Raw genomic sequence first — 21,663 nt, 5'->3', positions numbered from 1 at the left:
GGGCGCTGTCCGCCGAGCGGGGCGGGACCGGAGCCGTGCGGGGTCGGGCGGCGGGGCCTCGGCCGCCCATCTGCGCTGGTGGGTGCGCTCCGGGGCGCGGCGGGGGTGCGGTCCCTGGGAGCGGCAGGCTGCGCAGCTCGGTATCCAGCTCCCCGGTTGCCTTCAGCGTCTTTGAATTTGTTTGTGTCTCGGCGGTGGGATTGGGCAGGAGGCGGCGGATCCCGAGGAGTGAATGTCCCGCATGTCCATATCGGTGATACGGAGCCCCCATTCCCTCCCGCAGCAGCGCTCGGCTCCCGGAGCTCTCGGGGCGGCGGGGGGCTTTCCCTGCTGCCCCAGGCGGGTTCCGCAGGTGTCAGCTGAGGCCTCCTGGCCACACCGGTGCACTGCCGGAGCCGCGGGGATAGCCCCGCTGGGGCTGGCCGCTTTGGTTCCAGTTGCTTGCAAGGACCAGCAGCCTGTGTCTCTGAAATGTGTCGGCAGCTGTGTGTAAAAGATGAACAGGAGCTTTATTCTTTAGTGACTGTATCAAACAGCTGCCTTTAATTACTTTAATTACTGATAACCCATTTAGTTCACAGACTTTTCTAAGTCTTCCTTAAATGCACCAACAGTAGGTTTTTGTTTTCTGCAGCTATTGATTTAGCTTTTTCCAGGCATGACTTGTCTTCCTCCTGCATTCTGGATCAGCAAAGGGCAGAATCAATGACTGCTGAATGTTAACAGAGTCCTGTACCACAGAATGCAAGTTAGCTTGCCTGAGAAATACTAGCCTCAGTGATACTGATACCACTTCTAAATGTTCATGTAATCTTCTTCAGCACTTGTTCTGAATATCACGTGTTTGACTTCTCTAGACTGTCATTTCATGAGTTACGGAAGTCACTGGGTCTCATAGTTTCCTTTTTTTCTTGGACAATGTTAAATACGTCTGTTTAAAATATAACTTGTGTTTCATGGTGTTATATATTGAGTGCAGTGGTATAATAACTCTAAAATAAATGTTTTTATATGCAGAATGGAGACTGATTGCAATCCTATGGAGTTGCCCAATAATACAGGGTTTGAAGAGGATTCTGATTATAGAGACTTCGAAGGAACAGACGTGAAAGATATGAGACTAGAAGCCGAAGCTGTTGTGAATGATGTTTTGTTTGCTGTCAGCAACATGTTTGTGTCAAAAACCCTTCCGTGTGCAGAGGATGTGGCATATATCAATGTGGAAACCAGGGAAAGGAACAGATACTGTCTGGAGCTCACTGAAGCAGGACTCAGGGTAAACTAATTTGTTTGTAATTTCTTAAACTTCTTTGTTTTGCACAATGACCATATTCAAAAGGTGCCTAGAAAAATACTTAACTGACAACCACATATATTCTTCTTGTACTTTTATGAAAGTCTGACCTACATGTTTTCTTCTAGAAGAGGGAAATTTAGCTAGTTACTTCCAACAAAGTGAGAAGGGAAGCTAATAAAAACCCAGGAATTTATTTAAGACAGAAAATGGTGAAGATAGAATCAGTAATTTGTTACAGGTATGTCAATCTTTGGGTTTCTCAGGTACCCAAAGAAGTCAGTAATACAACATCTATACAGTTTGGGGGGTTTTTTGCACCATCTGTAATTTTTATACAGACATGTAGATGTGAGACTTCTTTTCAAATAATGTATTTTACTAACATTCTGGGTTTTGGACAAGAGGTATTTGAAATTGTCTTAAATACTGTCTAACCAGTAAGCTCCATAGTAGAAAGCAGAGACTGCGATTTAAATTCAGTATTTTTTGTTCCTGCAAAACATTGTTCTGTAGTACCCTGACTGGCAAAGTTAAATGTTGTGCTACATGTACCAAGGTGATCATCACCACAGAAATTTAACCACCCAATTCTTTGTTGCAGGTAGTAGCTTATGATTTTGATCAGACTGATGATAGACTGCAAACTCCGTATCATGAAACTGTCTACTCCTTGTTGGACTCTCTCAGCCCTGCATATCGAGAGGTGTTTGGAAATGCATTACTACAAAGACTGGAAGCTTTGAAGAAAGAAAGTCAGTCGTGATTTACCCAGATATGAGGAAGATTTAGTGCCAGAAGGAATTCTAAGTATGAAGCACTGAGATCTTCCTTACAAACATCTTAAGCTTCATTTCTTGGATTAAAGTCTACTTCATACTACTACATTATTATATAACATTTATATGTTATAACAAGTATATTATGTAACATTTTGCTACCATGGTTTTGCATATATCACAATGTTATTAAAAGCCACTTTGATAAATAGCAGAAAAAAATCTTAATTTTACTTTCTGTTGTAAATGAGCATGTAAGTTGCTCCATACAATATTCAAAAACCTTGGTCTCTTTGCCAAGTCTTAGTATTCAAAACTAAAAAAATAGAGATTGAATGTTAGAGATATAAGTAGTAATTCTTTGTGTGTGTGCTTACTGATAATTTTCATGCCTTCTTTTTAAAATAGAAGGTAACTATTTGCTCCAGCTAATTAATGAAAAAATAACTGGAAAACTTCTGCAAGGAGTTCCTGCTTGATTTGCTATACATAAATCTGAAAGTTTTCAGCTTTGTAGCTAGAAAGGTGGTTCTTCAGCAGTTGAGCATTGCTTATATAGTGGCAGTATCTGAGTTAAAAGCAAGGCTCAGCATTAATTGATCTGTCCTTGTCTATGGCAACCAGCAAGCTCCAAATAATACACAAGATGAACTGCTTATATATGAATGTATTGTCTGAAACACAAATGATTAAGCACAGAAATAATGGGCTACACATTTCCTAAAAATTATGTTATCTATGCTGTAAATATGTACGCTGTACTGCAACTGTTTGAGAGGCTTGGAAGGCCTGTTTACTATTTTGAATGTGTATTTACATGATGTACAGGATATACTCAAGAGTATTTTTGCTTCAGCCTTTACTTTCTATAATACAGTACTTTGGTACTCCCAATTGTTTTCTCCCTCAGTTTTACAGTGTTCTCTCCTAATGAATACTAAAGTAAGCACTGTAATATTAATTGCATTGTATTGGTTTGAAACCAAAGGCTCTGTGAAATTTGCTAAGACTAATACAAGCTGGAAGATATAACTTGTATTTTCTACTTAAAAACTGGTACAACTCTCTTTATAAATCTATTGTTCTGCTATAACTTTTTAAGTATGTACTGAATAGTAGACTTTTTAAAAATTAGAGTTGGGTGGAAATGCTTGTACAGTTGAACTGACGCTCTGTGACATTCACACCTTTTTTATTCTTCCATTATTCCTGTATTTGTGTGTCTTTGTTTAAACAATCCTCCATTATTCTTCTATGCTTTTGTGACAAGTACATGCAGTAGCTTTTTTGGAGCCACATTTAGGGATTTATTGGTTCTCACAGATTCCAGTGACTTCAATAGAGCTATGTTGGCTTCTACCTGCTGTGGTTAGTCATATGGATCAGACAAGCCTAGTAGAGCTTTTGTAATGGCTTTGAGTTAGCAATGCGCAACTATGACAGGACAACTGTAATTAGTGCTTCTGTTTTCAAGAGCCTAATTTCATGGTTATTATCTTTTTGGGTTGAAACTTCTGAAACTAGTCCACTACCCTAGGGTATGCTTCCATGCTCCAAAAATTGTTCATAGGCTCTCTTTTGCACACAGGTCTGTGGCACGTGGTTAGTCCTCTGTGAGGAGAATGTACTTCAGCAAATTTATATTTGAATATTTTTCCTTGCAACTGATTTACTTGTTCAATTTCAATGACTAAAGAATTAAATGAATGGACCCGTGTGTTGAAGTTTTCTTGTGGGGGTGGAGATATTGGAAAGTGAGGAGTGAACGACTGAAATCTTATGGAGATATTGGAAAGTGGGGACTGAACATCGTCATGCCCTTAGACAGATCTTAAATAGCTGTGGACTGTTTGGAAAACTGTTTGCGAACTTGTATCAGCTGAAACTTTATCATGAAATGGCAAGCTAAGGTATGGTATGTGATTGTAAAGGACTTGGAGTGTTAGAAATACAAGTGGAAAAATGCCAAAGTAATGTTTCATTATTAAATTTTAGGGTTTGTTTGGTTTTGTTTGGGTTTTTTTGTCTTAGAGGTCTTTAAGCCATCATTTACAGTGCTTATTATAAGCATACTTTCAAAACAGGTATTTTGTAGGTGTTAACAGAAGAAACTTGTGCTATTTCTCAAACTGCATTACAGTGTTAACCCAAAAGTGGGACAGCAATATCATTCCACCACTTCTGGGTTGCTGAGGATGAGCAAAATGCTCTCCCATGCCTGTCCTGCATTGCTGCCCCTATGGAGGGAACATCTGCAGCACTGAGGAGCGAGAATTTCAGGTCTCCTTCAGCTGCCGGTTGTTTCATTGTCCGAGCTCTGAACAAGCGCTGCTAACGTAGCTGTTAGTCTGCCTCAGCAGCCTCACAGCCAGGCTGCTGTCGGGAAGGACGGCGGATAACCCAATTAACGCCTATTTTTGCCCCGGCAGCGCCCCACACGCGCCGTGCCGTTCCGAGCAGGGCCCCGCTGTCCCGGGCCGGGCGCCCCCAGCGGCGGCCGGGGGAAGCGCGGCCGGCGGCGGTCGCGCGGCAACGGCCGCGTCCCGGGCTGGGCCATGGAGGAGGCGCCGCCGGGCCGCCGCGTCTTCCTCAACCACCTCGACTCCTACTGCGGCCGCAGCATCGGCGAGGTGACCGCGGGGCGGGCCCGCAGCTGCTCCCGGCCGCGGCTTGCTTCTGCCTCAGGCGCCTCCGCCCGCTGGGGAGCCGCGGCCGGGCCCCGGGGAACTCGGCCGGACGGGCAGGAGGGTCAGCTGAGACAGCTGCTGAGGAGGGGCGCCGGAGCAATTAAAGGGATAAGATGGAGTAAAAATGAGGAGTAAAAATAAAGAGTTAGGAGCAGGAAGGGGGGATAAAGCCGGTCGGGAGAGTTGAGGCAGCAGCTGATGGCTGTGGATGCTCCCTGTGAGGAGCCCCCTCACAAGTTCCCTGAGAGGCACCCCCTGCCCGGGAGCAGCCAGGTGCGCGGCACAGGCAGCCAGGGACCAGGCACCTTCGGCTTTGAGGCGCGGGACGCAAGAGCCGAAATATTCCAGTGAGCCCGAGAAGTCCCTGCGGTTTTCCCTTCAATGGGAAGCTGTTTCTGAAGAGCATTACCAACGACAGGAGCAGGGCTGGTCGGACGGTGCTGGTGCCTCCTGGAGGTTACGACAAGATGTGTAGGGCTCAATAGATATTTGTAAACAAATTCTGTGTCTTGTGTATTGCAGTATTTATCCACCTGTGTTGTTGGGGCGACGCTTGAAAGCCCGGAAGAAGAAGAGGAGGGAGATGAAAATGATTCAGCTGTTGGTGTTCTCACGACCGCAGGGGAAATCTACGAAGTAGTGGGTACTCTTTCTACACCGGAGAGTGCCAGTCCACCCTTTGCAAAGGAAACGTATGCAGTAAGTATGACTGTGATTTCAGATTGCCTTTAGACAACATTAGAAATATCGCAGCTCATGTAAAATGACCTGCACTAATGAAATTTTGTTCCTGCTGGTAGCTGTATATATCTGTTTTTCTGCTTCCTGCACGTGCTCTGGCTTCCTCCCTTCTAGGTCTGACACCGCAAATAGTAAAAGGAAGGAACTCAGACAGAAAATAGATGATGTCCTCTTCATAACTTTTGTTTAAAAAATCTACCTTGATGATCCACAGGTCTGCTTACTTTTTCTCTCAAAGCTTACAATTCAAGTATCTCTCATCTTCTTTTTGTCTTTTATCACCATTTTGAAGGTAGTGATGCTGGACTCAGATTTAGTGTCCCTCTTAACTGTTCACTGAAATCACAGCTTTCACTAGCAGCTAATTGTTCTGAATACCTCCATCTTTGGATAAAGATGTATATATCTGGAGTTTAATTACCTAAAGGAGACTTGGTCTTGTGAATGTGATTGCTTATTGCTTGATTTAGTTTTCTGAAACTAGAAATGCCTCTGTCTCAAACTGCTTGTTATAAACTGGTTATTATTCTTCTTATTGAAGAATTTCTACCAACATTTGAAAATTTTGATTCAGATGTCTATGCAGCTGGACTGTTCAATCAGGAAATTATGGCTGGTGGTGTTTAGTTTTAACCCCTGCTTTTGCCCAAAGTGTTTGCTGGATTGCTCAAGTAATACAGATAATCTGCACTTAATAAAAATTACAGGATGCTATCTTGCAAGGAAATTGACATTTTTTGATGTCTTCTCCATTCTGCCAATGGATAGTTGTTTAAAATACCCGGATAAGAGGTAGTTATTTTCAATACTCACAAATGCACTAAAAATATGGATCCTAAAATACCATTAAAAGTCTGTATTTTTGATCTATGTTAATGTGTACTCTAAATTAGAAATTTCAGCATTTAATTTCCATTTTATTAGCTTTCTTGTATCTGGCAGATGAAATATAATAACTATATAACTGTTTGATAACTATCTTATGAATAATTCCAACATCCTAGTGTTGGAAAATCACATTCTATCCAGAAATTGAACTACAAGAGGATTTTTTTTTTCTCTAGTGACAGAATCTAACTGTTTTTCCCTCAGGTCTCTCCTCGAGAAGCACTCTTAAGTCACTTGCTTGAGTGTGACATTGTTTTGTATAATATCACTGAGGATGCAAACCAAATCGAGGAAGCAACATGGGCTGCTTCTGGTTAGTATAGCTTTACCTGAACAGAAATTTGGTTTCTATGTAGCCATCAAAACCTGCCATAAATGTGTAATATTATCATTAAAATGTGTAAAATTATCGTGGATTCACTTTAATATAAAATTGGGTTCCTTGATGGAGAAATGCTGCACACATTGTTTGGATAAATAGCAAAGAACCATGGAATGCATTGTCACATTCAGAAGGGAGAGAAGCTGACATGGAATGGTCCAGCTCTTGAAATGGCACATCTGTGTAGGCAGTAATTTCCCTAAATAACTGCCAACCATTGTCTCATCTCTTTGCACTGGGGGGTGGGTAGAAGATTTGCTCCTGTGATATTCAAAGAATGTTTCAATATTTTATATAATTAAGTTTCTTTTTCTTTAAAGTCCAATAAAAGATATTGCTAACAGTCTTTTGAAAACTTTCTCATTATTATTACGCCCAAATTCTAATAGGCAGCTGGAATCCTTTCAAGGTGAGAGTGCAATATGATGATTTACATGACAGCTAAACTAAATTATCCTTTCCTCTGTATAATATGAACATTTGGACAACAGAATAATTTACATAACAAAAAATTAATTGTTTAAAACAATTATCTTGCTTTATATCAAAATAAACTTTGTTTTCATTCAGTACCTTTTTTTTCCTACCACAAAAACCCCACACTTTTTTATTTTCTTTCAATATTTTAGCAATCAGTGAAGATGAATAGTTTTCTAGTATAGATTGTTTGGGGATTTTTCTCCCCATAATTTGTAGCTCTGTGGCAATTATGTCAATTACTAATAATTTAATTCTTTATTACCATTATTTATCTATTTGTTCTCTTTCCTGATTTTTTTATCTTTAATTTATATTACCTCAAAGACCATTTGCTTAAAAAGACATCACATAGAAAATTGCTATGAGTGTCTATAGGATCTTTATATAAAAGCAAAAATATAATTTGAATAATACAGTTTAAAATAAAATCCTTGCTTTCATTTAACAGCCCTACATAACGAAATAGAGACTTTTGCAAAACAAAAGTTATTCATCCTCATTTCAACAATAATGACCTGGGCAAATACCAAACCCATTGACCCTGTAAGTAATATCAAAACTTTTTTTTTTTTTTTAACAGATGTTGCCATTTAGTGGAAAATATTCATTACATTAAATTATACAATATATTTTGGATGTGTACTTCAATGATGGCTGGTAAAGTGAGTGGGGTTTTAGGATTCTTTCACCCTTACCCACTACTTGCATCCAAAATTGCTAGATAAAATTCACTGTGAGAAAAGTTTAGGCATTGGGCTATAATGATACAGAAAGACATAAAGAGTTCCTTGGTCAAGAGGCAAGACAAATGCTAACCACAATATGCATTGTGTTTCAGTCATTAAAAAAATCCCATGTTCACTGTATATTTGATTAAATACATAATTAAAATGGATACATCTTTATAGCAATATATTTAAAGTATTTCCAGGAGCCATGTTGAGTGCTTTGTAGCATGCTATTGCAATTCTCAAATTCAGTGTTGCAGAAATAGATATTTTTCAACCTTGTGTAATGCTATATATAATAAAAACCAATGCTTTTTAAAATATAACAAGAAGTTAAAAATCTTTTACTGTGAAATTTGAAATTGAACCAATGACATTTTCAAAATGCTGAATCTCAGGCATCAAATTCAGAACCTTGAAGAATTTCAAATGAAGACAAAGGTTAAAACAGATTTTAAAACACTTTTAAAGAATTTCCTTTAACTATCTAGACCTTCAAAATGGTTCTGTTTTAGGAAATGTATATCAGTCACATTTTTTTTCTTCGTAGGAAGATCCCGAGGCTCCTTTTAATGAAGACGATTTTCGCAAAAGAAGGTCTCATCCTGGCTTTCTGGATCACATAAATGCTGAAAAACACATTGCAAAACTTGGGAAAACTGTATGTGTACAACTTTTTTATAAAAATAAGCTGGTTTGTCTTCTTATTTAGAGCTTTATCATAGTAATGGAATTTATAAACTCTTTGAATAAGTTTTAAGATTATCATATTGTCCTTAGAAATATAGATGATACAAATTATTAATAAAATATAGTAGCATGGAGAATACTATAATGTTCTTTGAAATCCAAATGTATGCATAATATAAATCCCAATTTCTTTTTTTTTTCTTAGGTAGGGAATAAATCATGCTCATCTTGAAATAGTATTGTTTCTTTGGTTGTACTAAAGACAATCAAAGCTGTGGTCTGTGTGGAAATATTTGAGGAAGAAAGATTGTAGAGGAATGAGATATTAGTACAGCTCTAAAGAAAAGCAGCATCTTTAAATATCAGCCAGCTATGTCGGTATTACAATTCATTTAAATTCTTAGATGTTCTGGCCACACCTAGCATGTCCCTGGATAGTTTGTGCTCTTGGAGCAGAGGCCTTATTGACTTCTGTTCCACCCTATAATTCACTTTAAAATCACACCCATAGAGCTGACACAGAATAGCTTAAATATATTATCAGTTTATATGTTTTAAAATCCCCTCCTTCAGCTTTCCTTGCTTTGGTCTGATTAGACCATTAATCTTACTAGAGAACAGACTATGCTTCTATTTGTATTTAAGAACTATCATTAAATAAATACCAATAGTGGCTCAGCTTACAATTCAGGAAAATGGAAGCTGTTGTCATTAGTGGTGGAGTAGTGAGGAGGTTCAAAGACAACAAAAAATACACTGATGATGAAGGTGTCATTTGGTCATTCTTTTTCTGTGTTAGGAGTCTCCCATAATCAATACAGTTCAATGTCCATTTCAGAAATTTATCCAGCTAATAACAGTTTATTGTGAAAATAACTTTTCTCTGGTGTGAGCATATGTCTTATGTACTGCTGAGAAAATAGCACTAGAAATTATATTATGTTCTACTGTGGATCTAACAGTGCAGAATACAAGTAAAAATTTGGTTTACAGCTTGAAAAAGCAGTGGTAAATTGATTTTTCTTTTACTGTGCTAACATGGATTTGAAAGACCATGGGATAAGTTTCACACCTACAGTGTTAAAAACATGAAAATTTTAAACAGCATCCATCAAACCTTGTGTTAACTTCTGCCACCACTTAATACCCAGATGAATTATTGACTGTTTTTCTGGCTAGTCCAAAGCACTGAGTCACTGCATAACAAACGTATTTATATAATTAGCTTCTAAGTGTTTGCCAGGCTGAATATCTGTTGAGAAGACAGATATGTAGCACATGATAAAGCAGCTTGAATATTTTCAATACCAACGTGCTGTACCCCTTTCAAAAGGAGCCCCTTTCCTCCAGAGCTTCAGTGTCAGCACCAATGGGTATCACTGCTCCTGGATGGTTTCTGTCAGCACTTTGGAACAGGATGGCTCCAAAGCATCTGTTCTTCCCATGAAATCAGCTTTGGCTTCTTGTGATGGCTGGGGACTTCTGGATTACAGTCTTTACTCTTTCCTAAATTCAGTGGTGTCTAGAGGATATGCCATCAGTGAAAGAAATTACAGTGTTATTGTTCCCTGCAAAGACCTCAGACACTAGGATTCATCAGTCTTGTCAGCCTGGTAAAAAAGGTCTTGCACCAAGAAAGAAGGTTTTCTAAGCCTTATTGCCTGTTCAGAGTGCAATTTAATGGAAGTTGTTTCTTAAAGCAAGATTTTGCCTCTCTGCATTAGTGTACCTCTCACCTGTTTTTTGATTAAAATTCAGTAACAGTCTGAGAGCTTAAGAGTCTTTGTTTTTTATCACTAGCAATTTGTTACCTTTACCTTAGTGGCATTCAGGGCGTTCAACTTGTGTCACTTTTCTTAGAAGCTGCAGTTTCTGAGGTCGTGCCAAATTCAGAATCCTTGGAGAAATACCTGCCTGCCAAAGGCAGAAAAGCTCTTCAGCCCCCATCTCTGTTCTCAGTGACGTAATAGTTCCCGAATCCATTTAGACCTGTTTCTAACTTCAAGCAATTTTTAAAAATAAAGCAAACAAGCGTAAAACAACCACAGCCCGGAACTGAGGATCCCAGCTAGAAAGTGACACCTAGTGGCTTTAATGAACAACAACGGGAACATGACATTCCTTACCCGGGACTAAACATGCCGCGGAGAACTTAATTAAGCAACTTGCTTAATTAAGCATTGCCCTATTTTTAAAATTACCATAGCCAAGTAACGTCAAGTAGTACCTTCTCAATGGGTAGCTTGTGACACTAAGTATCTACAGTTAGAGGAATTGAACCTGTTTTAGAGGTATGCATTTCAGTGAAATATAGCACTCAGTGCAAAATTATGGTTTGTCTTCCCACAAGGCAGGAGTTAGCACAAGGTACATGGAAGAAAATCCTGTGTTACATTCTTTTTAAGGGAAATGAGAAATAGCACCTCCTGTGGATTCAGAAGAGGCAGGTTTTTCCTGCTAGGAGACAGAAATTGCTACGTGTCTTCTGGGACATGTCTGTCCAGAACAGCCCTAGGAGCTGCTGCTCTTAGGTGCAAACACTATGTGTCATGGAATTATCCAAGCAAACTCAGTGTGTGTTAAGATCGAGTACTAAGGAGACACCTTTGCCCAAATTAAGATGCAAACAAGATCACAAACTGAAGTAAATTATACAGATTTTATTTAACAATGAATATGAGGTAGAGAGATAGAAAGAAATAGAAAACAGAGGAGAGAGATCAAGCAGAAGATAGTCACCACCCAAGGATCCAGTGGCATCATGTTGGTCCTTCTTCATACTGGGCTTCTCAGTCATGGGAGTCCCAAGATAGTTCAGAAGTTTTCATATTCATACATTTTAGCAAACAAAGGAATTAATGTTTGTTGGATACAGAGTTCTCTTTATCTATTGGTTAAATTTTCCCCTCACTTCTAGTGCTAATAAGTTACATGCTCAGTCTTCCTCTTCTTTTGAGTTGATGGGTTTCTTGGGTGGGGAGGCCATGAGTTAGTGGTCATGACCTTACCCTGCCAGGATTACGTTTTACCCAGTTGGAGCTGATTTCAGCACACTTGCTGATCTGGCTTTCCTTATGGCCTGTAAATTCTGCATTTTGTGATCATTATCAGCAAAACATTCTTCTCCCCAAGCTTTGTTAATGTAAGCTTTATAACGTTTTGTAATGCATTGTCTCATCTCAAGTTGCTGCTGTGGTGGTTTATCTTACAGTCCAAGTTCCAGGCACCCACACAGGCATATTCAGGGGGCTTCAGTGATGGTTGGTGGTGGCCATCTGACCCAGAACTAGGGGTGATCATTGTTTGACCACTGATACACATATGAGCAGTTGCTTCATGACGCTGTTGGCCACAGTGGAAATTTCTGTCCAAGTGTGTTAACCAGGACTAACCAGATCACCCCCTGCCACGCCTGGAGTTAGTGACATTCTGCTGTAGCCCCCTTCTGTGCTTATCCCATGGCAAAGCCTTCTGTGGCCCTAGCAGTGTTTGAAAAAGGCAGCTGTCCTTACAGTGTGGAAGCTCTTCTGCTACGTGTAATATCTTCTAATTTTAGTGTTTCTCATGATTAATAACAAGCTGTTAAACTCAGGTGAGTTGAAGTAGTTTTTATAACAAAGTTGCACTTTCTAAGTATAAAGTCACATAGATACAACCACTGACTTTGCAACTTGTCGTCCAGTTACATGGTGCTTTGCTTATATAATCAAAGATTGGCTAAGACATGCCTAATTTTTCTGTTTCTAAAATATTATAAAGATGATAGCAAAAGGTCCTTTCCCCCACCCCTCCCAAAAAAAAAAAATAGATCACAAATCTGCACATGTATTCCCACTGTGATAAAGGCAGGTTCTTTTACATTTTATGATGAAGATATATAATGCCTAGGATATTTACAACATGAGAATTATTTAATAATTTTGTTTCATCCTAAAATTTTAAAAGTTACTAATTCAAAAAACTTTTTCAAAAGCTCGTTTCCTTTATGATGATTTAAAAATATTTTTTCTCCCTGTATAACCATCCTCACCATTGATGCAAACAGTAACATGTATGTTGAAGCAGACAGGCAATTTTATGACATTACACAGATCAGCCAAAAATATATGGGTTAATCATAATGTGTGGTTACCAAACCATTTAAATAGTTCAAAGATTTTTTTTTCTTTTTGTAATAGTGCATCAAAATGAAAGTAAAGAAAGTGTAAAATCATTAATCCAGCATTTTCTGCTCCTTTAGACAGCCAAATGTAAATAGACTACATTGAAAAAATAGCTTCAATGAATTTCAGAGTTATTTTTTCTTGAAAATAGGAAGTAGAAGCATGAGTTATCCTGTTCACTCAATTTATTTACATAACTTCCAAATTTTACCTCTTAATTTTATTTTAATCTTATAATTTTTGTTCAAATGTAGACTTTTTCTTTGAAGACAGCTGTAGACAGCTTTTTTGAAGGAAGTAGTAATGATAATATAACTCAGGAAGCTATGGGATATGCAACAATTGATCTAGTTACAACTTGGAAATGATACAGTTTGCACACTTTGTGTATTTAGTGTACATGTAGTCAAGAGTCAGTGTAAACCTGTATCCCAATTGCAGTACCAGATTTTAATAAAAACTTTCTTGCTGCTTTCACTTTACAGAACAAAAAAAAGTTTTCAACTTATGTTGTTGCCTCAGGACATCAATATGGAGCTGAGGAAGGACTCTTTCACTACTTTTTTAAGGTAGACATCCGACTACATTTGAAGGATCATTTAATTTCTAGGGGCAAACTGCACTGGAATTGAATCCATTTTTAGCAGCCTTGGCATTGTAAGCTCAATGCTTTCTTGAGCAGAACTGTTTATTTGATACTTTTGAAATATTTTAGCTATAGTGGAAGTGTTTTTATCTTTTTTGGCTCTATTTTTTCTTAGATATTTCTCTAATTTTTGAACAGTATCTCCATATGTACTTTCCAGTGAGAACATGTCTGTCACTGTAAATGGAATTCAGGGAAATGTCTTTCTTTCAACATTTCAACAGTCTCTCTTTTTTTTTTTCTTTATTTTTTTCCCTTAGGGTGATAAAGGTAATAAAAAGTAATATTTGCCAAGATTAAAGAATAGTCTTAAGAAAAAACCCTCTTGCTTTTAGTAGTCTGGCAATCAGTACTTCCCAAGAATGGTCTCCTTTACTGCAGTTCTAGTAATTATTCAATAAACTGAACTTTAAATCTTGAATATACAGATTTGTCTAATCAAGTGTTCCTTTTGTAGCTCTAGTTAGAAGTAACCTTTTTTCCCTCATTTTATTCTCTGTATTTTCAGATGTGTTGGCTTGGTGAGACTCCTGCAATACCTGTTTTTGGGGATGGCAAGAATATTATTCCAACTATTCATATTCGTGATTTGGCAATGTAAGTAGAAAAAAAATTCTCTGAGCAATAATTGATACCTAGCTAGATAACAAATTCACTAGAGAGTACTGAGGCTTTTAAATTGGGTGGGTTGGTTTAAGGTCAGGTTTGGGCCCTTTTAACTGAGTCAAACAGAGCCTTCAGTTTCTTTAGAAGTAGATGTGCTTTCTGGAATCCTTATCTCACTGTTGCACTGGTGCTTTGCTTTTAATAAATAACGAGTCGTGCTCAGTCTAGAGTGTGATACCAGTTAACTGGCACAGAACTGGAAATGGATTGTGGACTCTACAGCAGACTAAGACAATATCTTTCACAGATATATCTTTTTATTCTTTTAACTTCCTTCCAAATAAAATGTGTAGCTGTGCTTCTTTATTAAGTGAAATATGTATGAAAATGTCATGCTCTGAAATATTCTGCAAGAATTTGCAGACTCTTGGTACTGTTTCATGAACTGCATTTAACAAGGAAAGCCTGGGATGCTTCTCCAAGTGCCAGCCCGAACTGTACTTGCTATGTTTCAGAGTGTTGCAAAATGTAGCAGAACACAGGCCAAACTTTCAGTATGTACTTGCAGTAGATGCCTCGATGCACACGCTTGGAGAATTAGTAAAGGTAAGACAGTTGATAAAAGCATGATATTTTAATTTCTTTTGGTTTGTTTTTTTAGTATATCTGTACTATATCAGTATATCTGTAAGGTTTTAAAACTATGCATTTTACTGAAGTAGACATTCCTAGGTCTTCCTGAATTATCCTGAGTAGTAAATTACATGGAAGATTACTTTGAAATCCTCTAAGACATCTGTCCTTTAAACAAAGTAGTTTACTTGATCTTACAGACTAATTTTTGCAGTATTATCATTAACTTAAATAAAATTTTTACCTAAGAAAGTTATGGAGAATTGATGGACAATTTTTATGGGATTCACAGAACTGTGATTATATACTGACTCTTTACCATGTGTTTCCCTTCATGTTGTGGAAAATACCTTGTTTTTCCAAGAGTTGTGAAATTAAGTCTAGAAGTAGTCTTAATGACACTGGTAAACTATACACTGTGATAGTGAGAGTCAACTCATAGGACACTTGCTGATGTAGATTGAGCAAATGTTACATAAGGCCCTTTTATTTTTTGTTGTTGTTGTTGTTGTATCAAAGAGAGTTTAATGAAACAGGGAGCTCACTAGAAGATGAAACCTGTGCTTTGGTTCAGGTAGGCATCCCAAGGAGAGTGGTTGGTGTCCTTTCATAGGTATGAGGTTGTTTAGAAATGAGAGATAGAGGACAGGAGTAAGTGGAGAATTCTTGGGGACAGGAAGCTGTACCAGCCCAGGGGAAGACTGGAAAGGTGCATGGGAAAGAAACACCTTAAGAGTTCTAGTTGAAAATAGCTGAAGATTAGAAGAGAGTTTGGAACAAGTATCACATATGCCTTTTCCATGCTTACCTTCAACTGAGTGTCCACTAAATGACATCACTGAAGCCAGAATGCTGGATTAATTGATCTGATGTTGTTACGGTCCAGTTTAAACCCAGAAGAGCAAAGAAAACTAAGTCTCTCTGTATAAAATGGAAAGAACTTTGAAGGTTCAAAATATACCCCAAAAACGTGATTAAAAGCAAATGGGGTTAGTAAAAGGAAACAGGGGAAGAGGGAAGGAAGGAAAGGAAGGGAAGGAAGGGAAGGAACAAGGGTTAGGTGGAAGCATATCACCCATCCGAGGGTCGCAATGACGTCTTGTTGCTCCTCTCCATCTGGAGTTCTGGTGGTGAGGGGCCACCAGAAGAGTGTAGAATTGGAAGAGTATACAATGCTGCGGGTTAGTGCAGTTTAGGGCAGGTGGGAACGCTCACGTGTCTCCCTTGCAGAGGCCAGTTTGACACTGTCCCTTGCAACACTGTGGATCTGTTGCATCATGGTGCAGGGTCTGGGGACCCCTTTGGGGGGCCTTTGATGGGCCATGACACCCCTTCTGCTGTGGATAAGTTTTTCTCCGGGTGAAGGGCCCCTCAGCTGAGCTGCTCTGCAGAGCGAAGGATGGGCGGTCACTGCCTCCCACCAGAGGCTTTTTCGCTACACACCCAAAACGTCTCCTCCCCCCCAACACGTTTAGGTGCGAGGGTCTGTGAGCAGCCCGGCAGCTGATAGCCCTGGGGCTGGGTCACTGCTCACAAGGTGTTAGGCTTGTGCTTTGTGAATGCATCCATTTTCCCTAGTCCTCAATTGTTACTTTATCTTATCTTCATCAGCGAGCAGCCCGGGGCCTCAGTGGGAGCCCCATTCAGGGTGTGGTGGTCTTCTGCGCAGCCCTTGTAATACATTGTGTGCTGTTATAGGCAAAAGGCCTTCATGAAAATGTTTAAGTCACAAACTATACTATTTCAGTCTCCGACAATGGTCCATACAAATGCTATGATTTTATGGAATGTAGTGGGATTTAAATCTATTTTAAAGGGCTATATAGGAATAACTAACAATTTCTGTCTAATGATGAAATGCAAATGATATGTGGAGATTTATCAGTGGCATTGATCTGAAAACCCTTCCCAATTGTTAATCGAATTAAATACCTCAGGAACCTAAAGCGAAAATGCTGGGAAACTAAATATCTCCAAATAGATCTGAAGCACTAGGGATTTATTCATATATTTAAGAGCTTTATAAAATTTTCTGTGATTTTGGGTTGTTTTATTTTTTTTTTTTCAGGTAGTAAGGTTACTTAGCAATCAACAGCTATTCAATACTAACATTAAAGTTAATGTATTGTTCTCAGATCTATTTAAATCAGTATCCTGATTTTCAAGACACAAATGTATTGTTCTTAGATCTATTTCAAATCAGTATCCTGATTTTCCAGGCACAGTGTAACATAAAATTTAAAGCACATATTTTATCCACTGAAATTCTGTTCAATTTTTTCCTAAGAATCCGATTTGTTAAGTGGTTCTGGAGTGGCATTTTTTTATTGTTTGTTTGTTTGTTTTTTCTGATAGTGTATCAGTAAAAATATTGGACCAGGAAAAACTGAGAAGGTTCCTAAAGAAAATGCATTCCTGAGCAAAGAGCTAACAGTCAGTACTTTTCTTTCTTTTATTTCTTCAAGAAAGTATTTAAACTTAAAAGTATAACATAATAAAATAGATAATTTATTTTTTTATTTTGCCAGAAAAAACTAGCCCCAAAATACACCTAAAAATATTTAAAATCGGTTTCAATTTGGAAAATAAATAAAGTAAAATCTAGCCGTCATAAAACACAGAATTTTGAAGAGTTACAGCATCATTTAAAAGAATAAAACACTGAAGCTCTATTGTCATTGTTCCCCTTAGCATATGGGAGCACTCTAATAAAACTCTAACAAAATGATAAAAATTAAAAAATATTTAATGATGAAGTGCTGCTAAGGCTGATGAACACAGAATACATAAATTACGTTGAATTCATCTATTTATCTGGAATAAATTGTTCATAGGAGAAATAAACAAAACACAACCCAGATAATTTTTAAGATGGTACTCGATAAATTTATAAAAGAGGGGATTCCTTGCAATTACATGAAAACTTTTCATTGTACAGAATACTTGCTTAGTGTTGCATGTTCTAATAGATCATGAGAACACTCAAATACAAATATACATTGAAAATTAATATTTTTGAAAAGCTTAAAATATCCATTTTGTTTTGCATGCAAACCTTCTTTCCCAATGCTTTAATTCTTTCTATTGTCCCCATCCATTCTAGTCTCTAGCTCCAGCTGTTCTTTTAACATGCATGGGTTAAGGCTGTAAATAAATGTAGCTTTGTTCCCTCAGCAAATGCAGTTGGATATGTTGTTTGTGAACCTGCGAATGGAACCTATTTATCTGAGAGAGAATTTCAACATTAACTGGTTTGCTGAGACAGGACTGATAGAGAACATTGCTCAAGTCATCATGGAATACAAGAAAGCTCGAGGATTACTGGTAATGTTTTGGTATATACTATTTTAAACTGCTCTTTTCTCTTTATCCCCAATAGAAATGGTTATATAAACACAAGTTTTAAATTAATTCAGTAAAAATACATAGAAGGTGGATATAGATGCAAAATAAGAGAACATAAAAACTTTAAATTGAATTGAATACATTAAATAAGTGGCAAAAAAACCCCCAAACAAACTGAGTTTTATTGTTTTCTTTATGCCTAAAACTGAAATTCTGTAAATGCAAATAAGCTTAATGATGGAAAGCTGCTATCTGAAGCTAGTTTCTTTATGCAGTATATGGCACTCTTGGTAAATTTTGCCTCAGGAATATAATAAGTTATCTTTTATTTGAACTTTTTTTATAATAGTCAATAGTTAGGTGAGTATTTTGTGCCCTTTATATATTCAGTGAATGTGGATATTCCAATGCAATATAGTCTTCCTTTTACCCTGCTCTGTAGTGTAATTTACTGGGCAACTTCACTATTTCCTATGTTAGCTTGATATTTAGAACTTCTGTATTCAGATGTATAGGTTACTGAAAGGTGCAGAAAAATGCTTGTTTACATCCAAGTATAAATAAAGTTGTTTAGCATGTCTATATCTGGTTCAAACTTTGAATAAAAGTTCAGGGTATGTAAAACAAGGTGAAGATATTATTGTTAAAAGTTATTTATTGAAAGACCCTTCATAGCTCTGAAAGGATTACCAGATCTGCGTTTGGGTTAAACTATTGCATCTAAGAACATATGCATCTAACTAAAAGAAACAGTACATACCAGGTAGCAAGGAGAAGGAAGGCCAGCTAGACTGTCTGTCTCTACTCTGTTGCAGAGTTTGTACTGTCAGATTTACTAAATTAAGATAGGCACTTAATTATGTATGATTTGGAGTTTATTGCATAACATATTTAATAAGTGTATACTGGGATCCTAATTGCACTTACTCATCCTCAGGCTAAGTAGGCTGAAATGAGACATCACTTAAGATTGTTATGGACCTGGAATTTTTGAGGTCAAAATAATAATTTTGACGACAGCAACTCTATCTCAATTGGAAAGTAGAACTATTGCATGCTTATAGTAGAATATCTGCTACCACATTCCAAAATTCACTGCATCCTATCTGTGGCATTGTGTTTCCTCTCTTTGGATTATTCAAACATTAACTAGCCACAACAAATTGGTCTGTAAGTCTACTAAATAGAAGCATGCTTTTTCTCCAACAGTAAATTTCATCATTTAAGTAACCATGTTACTCAAGACCTGTGGGTGATAGATAAGGTATTCAACAATAAATAAATAAATAAATAAATAAATAATATACTTTTAGTTTTAAGTACAATTGCTATTTCCTATTAGTAATATTAAAAATATTGTTGCTTTTACATAAAACCATCTGTGCTGTTTGAATAATGTCACATCTTTATTCTTTTTTCCAGCCTCTGAAAGTTTGCATTCATGGTCCTCCTGGCTCTGGCAAATCTACCATTGCTAAGGAGCTCTGCAAACACTACAAGCTACATTATGTCAGGACAAATGATGCGATTTCTGAAAAAATTGCACATCTGGTGTGTTGCTGTTTTCTAATATTCCTGTTATTTTAATTTCTCAGATTTTAAGATGTGTGGCAGCATTTAAAAATTACTTATAATCCCATTATTTGTGAATAGAAATATCTTTCAACATTGTGATCATCTCTGGCAGTTGCACTGAAATCTTTTTAGGGACTGGAAGTTGCTCAGTATCTCACTGTTAATGAGCACACATGAAAGAAATTATTTATTTTTTTCTTTTATTACATCTGTGTATAAAGTAAATTTGGTTATGGAATTTCCGAGCCAAATCCTATTTCTGTTCTTGTCATCAGGAGCAAATTCTGGCTAAAGAATCTGACAGGGTGGAAAGAGAAGTAGAAGGAGAAGGAGAAGGAGAAGATCTTGTAGAGGAGGAGGAGGAGGAAGAGGGGGAAAATGTAGAAGAAGCAAAGGAACTATTAAATGCAATAAAAGAAAACATGCAGCAGAATAAAGGTAGGAAATACAAAGTATGATGATGGGATTCAGGTAGCTAGTGCAACCCTGTGCAAATGGAAATCAGATAAACACAAATAAATTTGTGTTCTACACTTTTAGTTCCTATTAAAATGAATAATCAACTGGACACGGGAGAGGAAATACAATGAAGGGTTTATGAGTTGAGATAAAGACAGGGAGAGGTCACAAACAGAGTACTGTCATGGGCAAAACAAACCTGACTTGGGGAAATTACTTAAATGTATTGCCAATCAAAACCAGAGAATCTACCCCTCCCTTCTCTCCTGAATTTAACTTTATTCATGATTCTCTGCTTCCTCCCACCAGCAGCACAGAGATATCAAGAACAGGGTTTATGGCCAGTTAATCACATGTTGTTTCTGCTGCTGCTTCCTCCTCAGTGAGAGGAGTCTTTTCCCTGCTCCAATGTAGGGTCCTCACATAGGAGACAGTCCTCCACAAACTTCTCTAGTGTGAGTCCTTCCCATGGACTACAGTTTTTTATGAACTGCTCCATTGTGGGTCCATCCACAGGATGAGCCCTTCAGGCCCAGGCTGCTCCATTGTGGGTCCCTCACATGCTCACAAGTCCAGGCAGCAAACCTGCTCTAGAGTGGGCTTCTCTCTCTCCATGGGTCTACAGGTCCTGCCAGGAGCAAACCTGCTCCAGTGTGGGCTTCCCATGGGGTCACAGCCTTCTTTTGGATATCCACCTGCTCCTGAGTGGGCCTCTCCATGGGCTGTAGGTGGACCTCAGCTCTGCCCTGGACCTCCGTGGGCTGCATGGTGACAGCCTGCTCACCATGGGCTGCACCACAGCCTGCAGGTGGACCTTTGCTTTGGCACCTGCAGAACCTCCTTCCCTGCTTCTTTGCTGACCTTGGTGTCTGCAGAGGTGTTTCACAGATTCTCACTGCTGTCTTCCCTGGCCACATTTTACTTCTGCACAATGACTTTTTCCCTACATAGACATTTTGTTACAGAGGCATTACTACCATCCATGATTGGCTTAAATTTGGTCAGCAGCAGATCCATCTTGGAGCCATCTGGCATTGGCTCTGTTGGACATGGGGGAAGCTTTTACCAGCCTCTCAGAGAAGCCACTTCTGTGAGTCCCCTGGCTAAAAAACCTGTCCACACAAGCCCAATGCAATGATACACCTTGTATATTAAAAGTGACATATTTTAAAAATATTTTGGTGCCTCTTTAATCGTAGCCCTTTCCTCTTTCTACTTCAGAATTTTTTAATAATGTCATGTTTTCTTCTCAGAGCAGAGAGCATAAATTTCTATAACAAAAAGTAAAAAGCTGGTGAAATATACCTTTGTCAAACTTGCAAAAATAAAAGTATTTTAGAAAAAACAAGTGCATGCTAGTATGAGTTTGTTGGGGTTATTTAAGAACCTCATACATTATTAGAAAATAAGTACTGCTTGCAGAAGCCTGGAAAGAATTTTTAAAAGATTGAAAAAGGGTTCCTTGCTGAAAAGTATTAGTTACCATCTGTATATTAATAATGCCATATAATTTTCTTACTAGTGTACATTTTCCATGTGGTATAAAGTGATCCCCCTTAAAAATGTG

The 21,663-nt window shown here is 38.1% G+C and overlaps 2 protein-coding genes across 9 annotated transcripts in view; both read left to right on the top strand.

Annotated features, from left to right (window-relative positions):
- LOC120503916 (GSK3B interacting protein) overlaps nucleotides 1-3,797 on the top strand; it is a 4,496-nt gene extending 699 nt beyond the window's left edge. The window contains exons 1-3 of one of the 4 annotated variants that reach the window (XM_039712981.1): nucleotides 1-78; nucleotides 1,018-1,276; nucleotides 1,899-3,797. In XM_039712981.1, coding sequence (XP_039568915.1) covers nucleotides 1,019-1,276; nucleotides 1,899-2,060 — 420 coding nt within the window. In that variant the 5' untranslated portion in view covers nucleotides 1-78; nucleotide 1,018 and the 3' untranslated portion in view covers nucleotides 2,061-3,797. Of the gene's footprint in view, nucleotides 254-1,017; nucleotides 1,277-1,898 lie in introns of all 4 variants that reach the window. The other 3 variants (XM_039712983.1, XM_039712982.1, XM_039712984.1) reach the window with 3 other exon arrangements.
- A 796-nt stretch (nucleotides 3,798-4,593) lies between these two features.
- The window catches only part of AK7 (adenylate kinase 7), a 29,142-nt gene continuing 12,072 nt past the window's right edge, over nucleotides 4,594-21,663 (top strand). For 2 of the 5 annotated variants that reach the window (XM_039712694.1, XM_039712692.1), the window contains exons 1-12: nucleotides 4,594-4,703; nucleotides 5,283-5,459; nucleotides 6,594-6,702; nucleotides 7,700-7,794; nucleotides 8,530-8,640; nucleotides 13,318-13,401; nucleotides 13,987-14,075; nucleotides 14,600-14,690; nucleotides 17,073-17,150; nucleotides 17,892-18,041; nucleotides 19,485-19,613; nucleotides 19,913-20,075. In XM_039712694.1, the coding sequence (XP_039568628.1) occupies nucleotides 4,629-4,703; nucleotides 5,283-5,459; nucleotides 6,594-6,702; nucleotides 7,700-7,794; nucleotides 8,530-8,640; nucleotides 13,318-13,401; nucleotides 13,987-14,075; nucleotides 14,600-14,690; nucleotides 17,073-17,150; nucleotides 17,892-18,041; nucleotides 19,485-19,613; nucleotides 19,913-20,075 (1,351 nt within the window). In that variant the 5' untranslated portion in view covers nucleotides 4,594-4,628. Of the gene's footprint in view, nucleotides 4,704-4,893; nucleotides 5,034-5,282; nucleotides 5,460-6,593; nucleotides 6,703-7,699; nucleotides 7,795-8,529; nucleotides 8,641-13,317; nucleotides 13,402-13,986; nucleotides 14,076-14,599; nucleotides 14,691-17,072; nucleotides 17,151-17,891; nucleotides 18,042-19,484; nucleotides 19,614-19,912; nucleotides 20,076-21,663 lie in introns of those variants that run through there. The other 3 variants (XM_039712696.1, XM_039712695.1, XM_039712693.1) reach the window with 2 other exon arrangements.

The sequence above is a fragment of the Passer montanus genome, unplaced genomic scaffold, assembly GCF_014805655.1.
Source record: "Passer montanus isolate IOZ18808 unplaced genomic scaffold, ASM1480565v1 scaffold27, whole genome shotgun sequence".
Lineage (NCBI taxonomy): Eukaryota > Metazoa > Chordata > Aves > Passeriformes > Passeridae > Passer > Passer montanus.
Note: the sequence above shows the minus strand (reverse complement) of the source record. Positions and strands in the feature narration are given on the sequence as shown.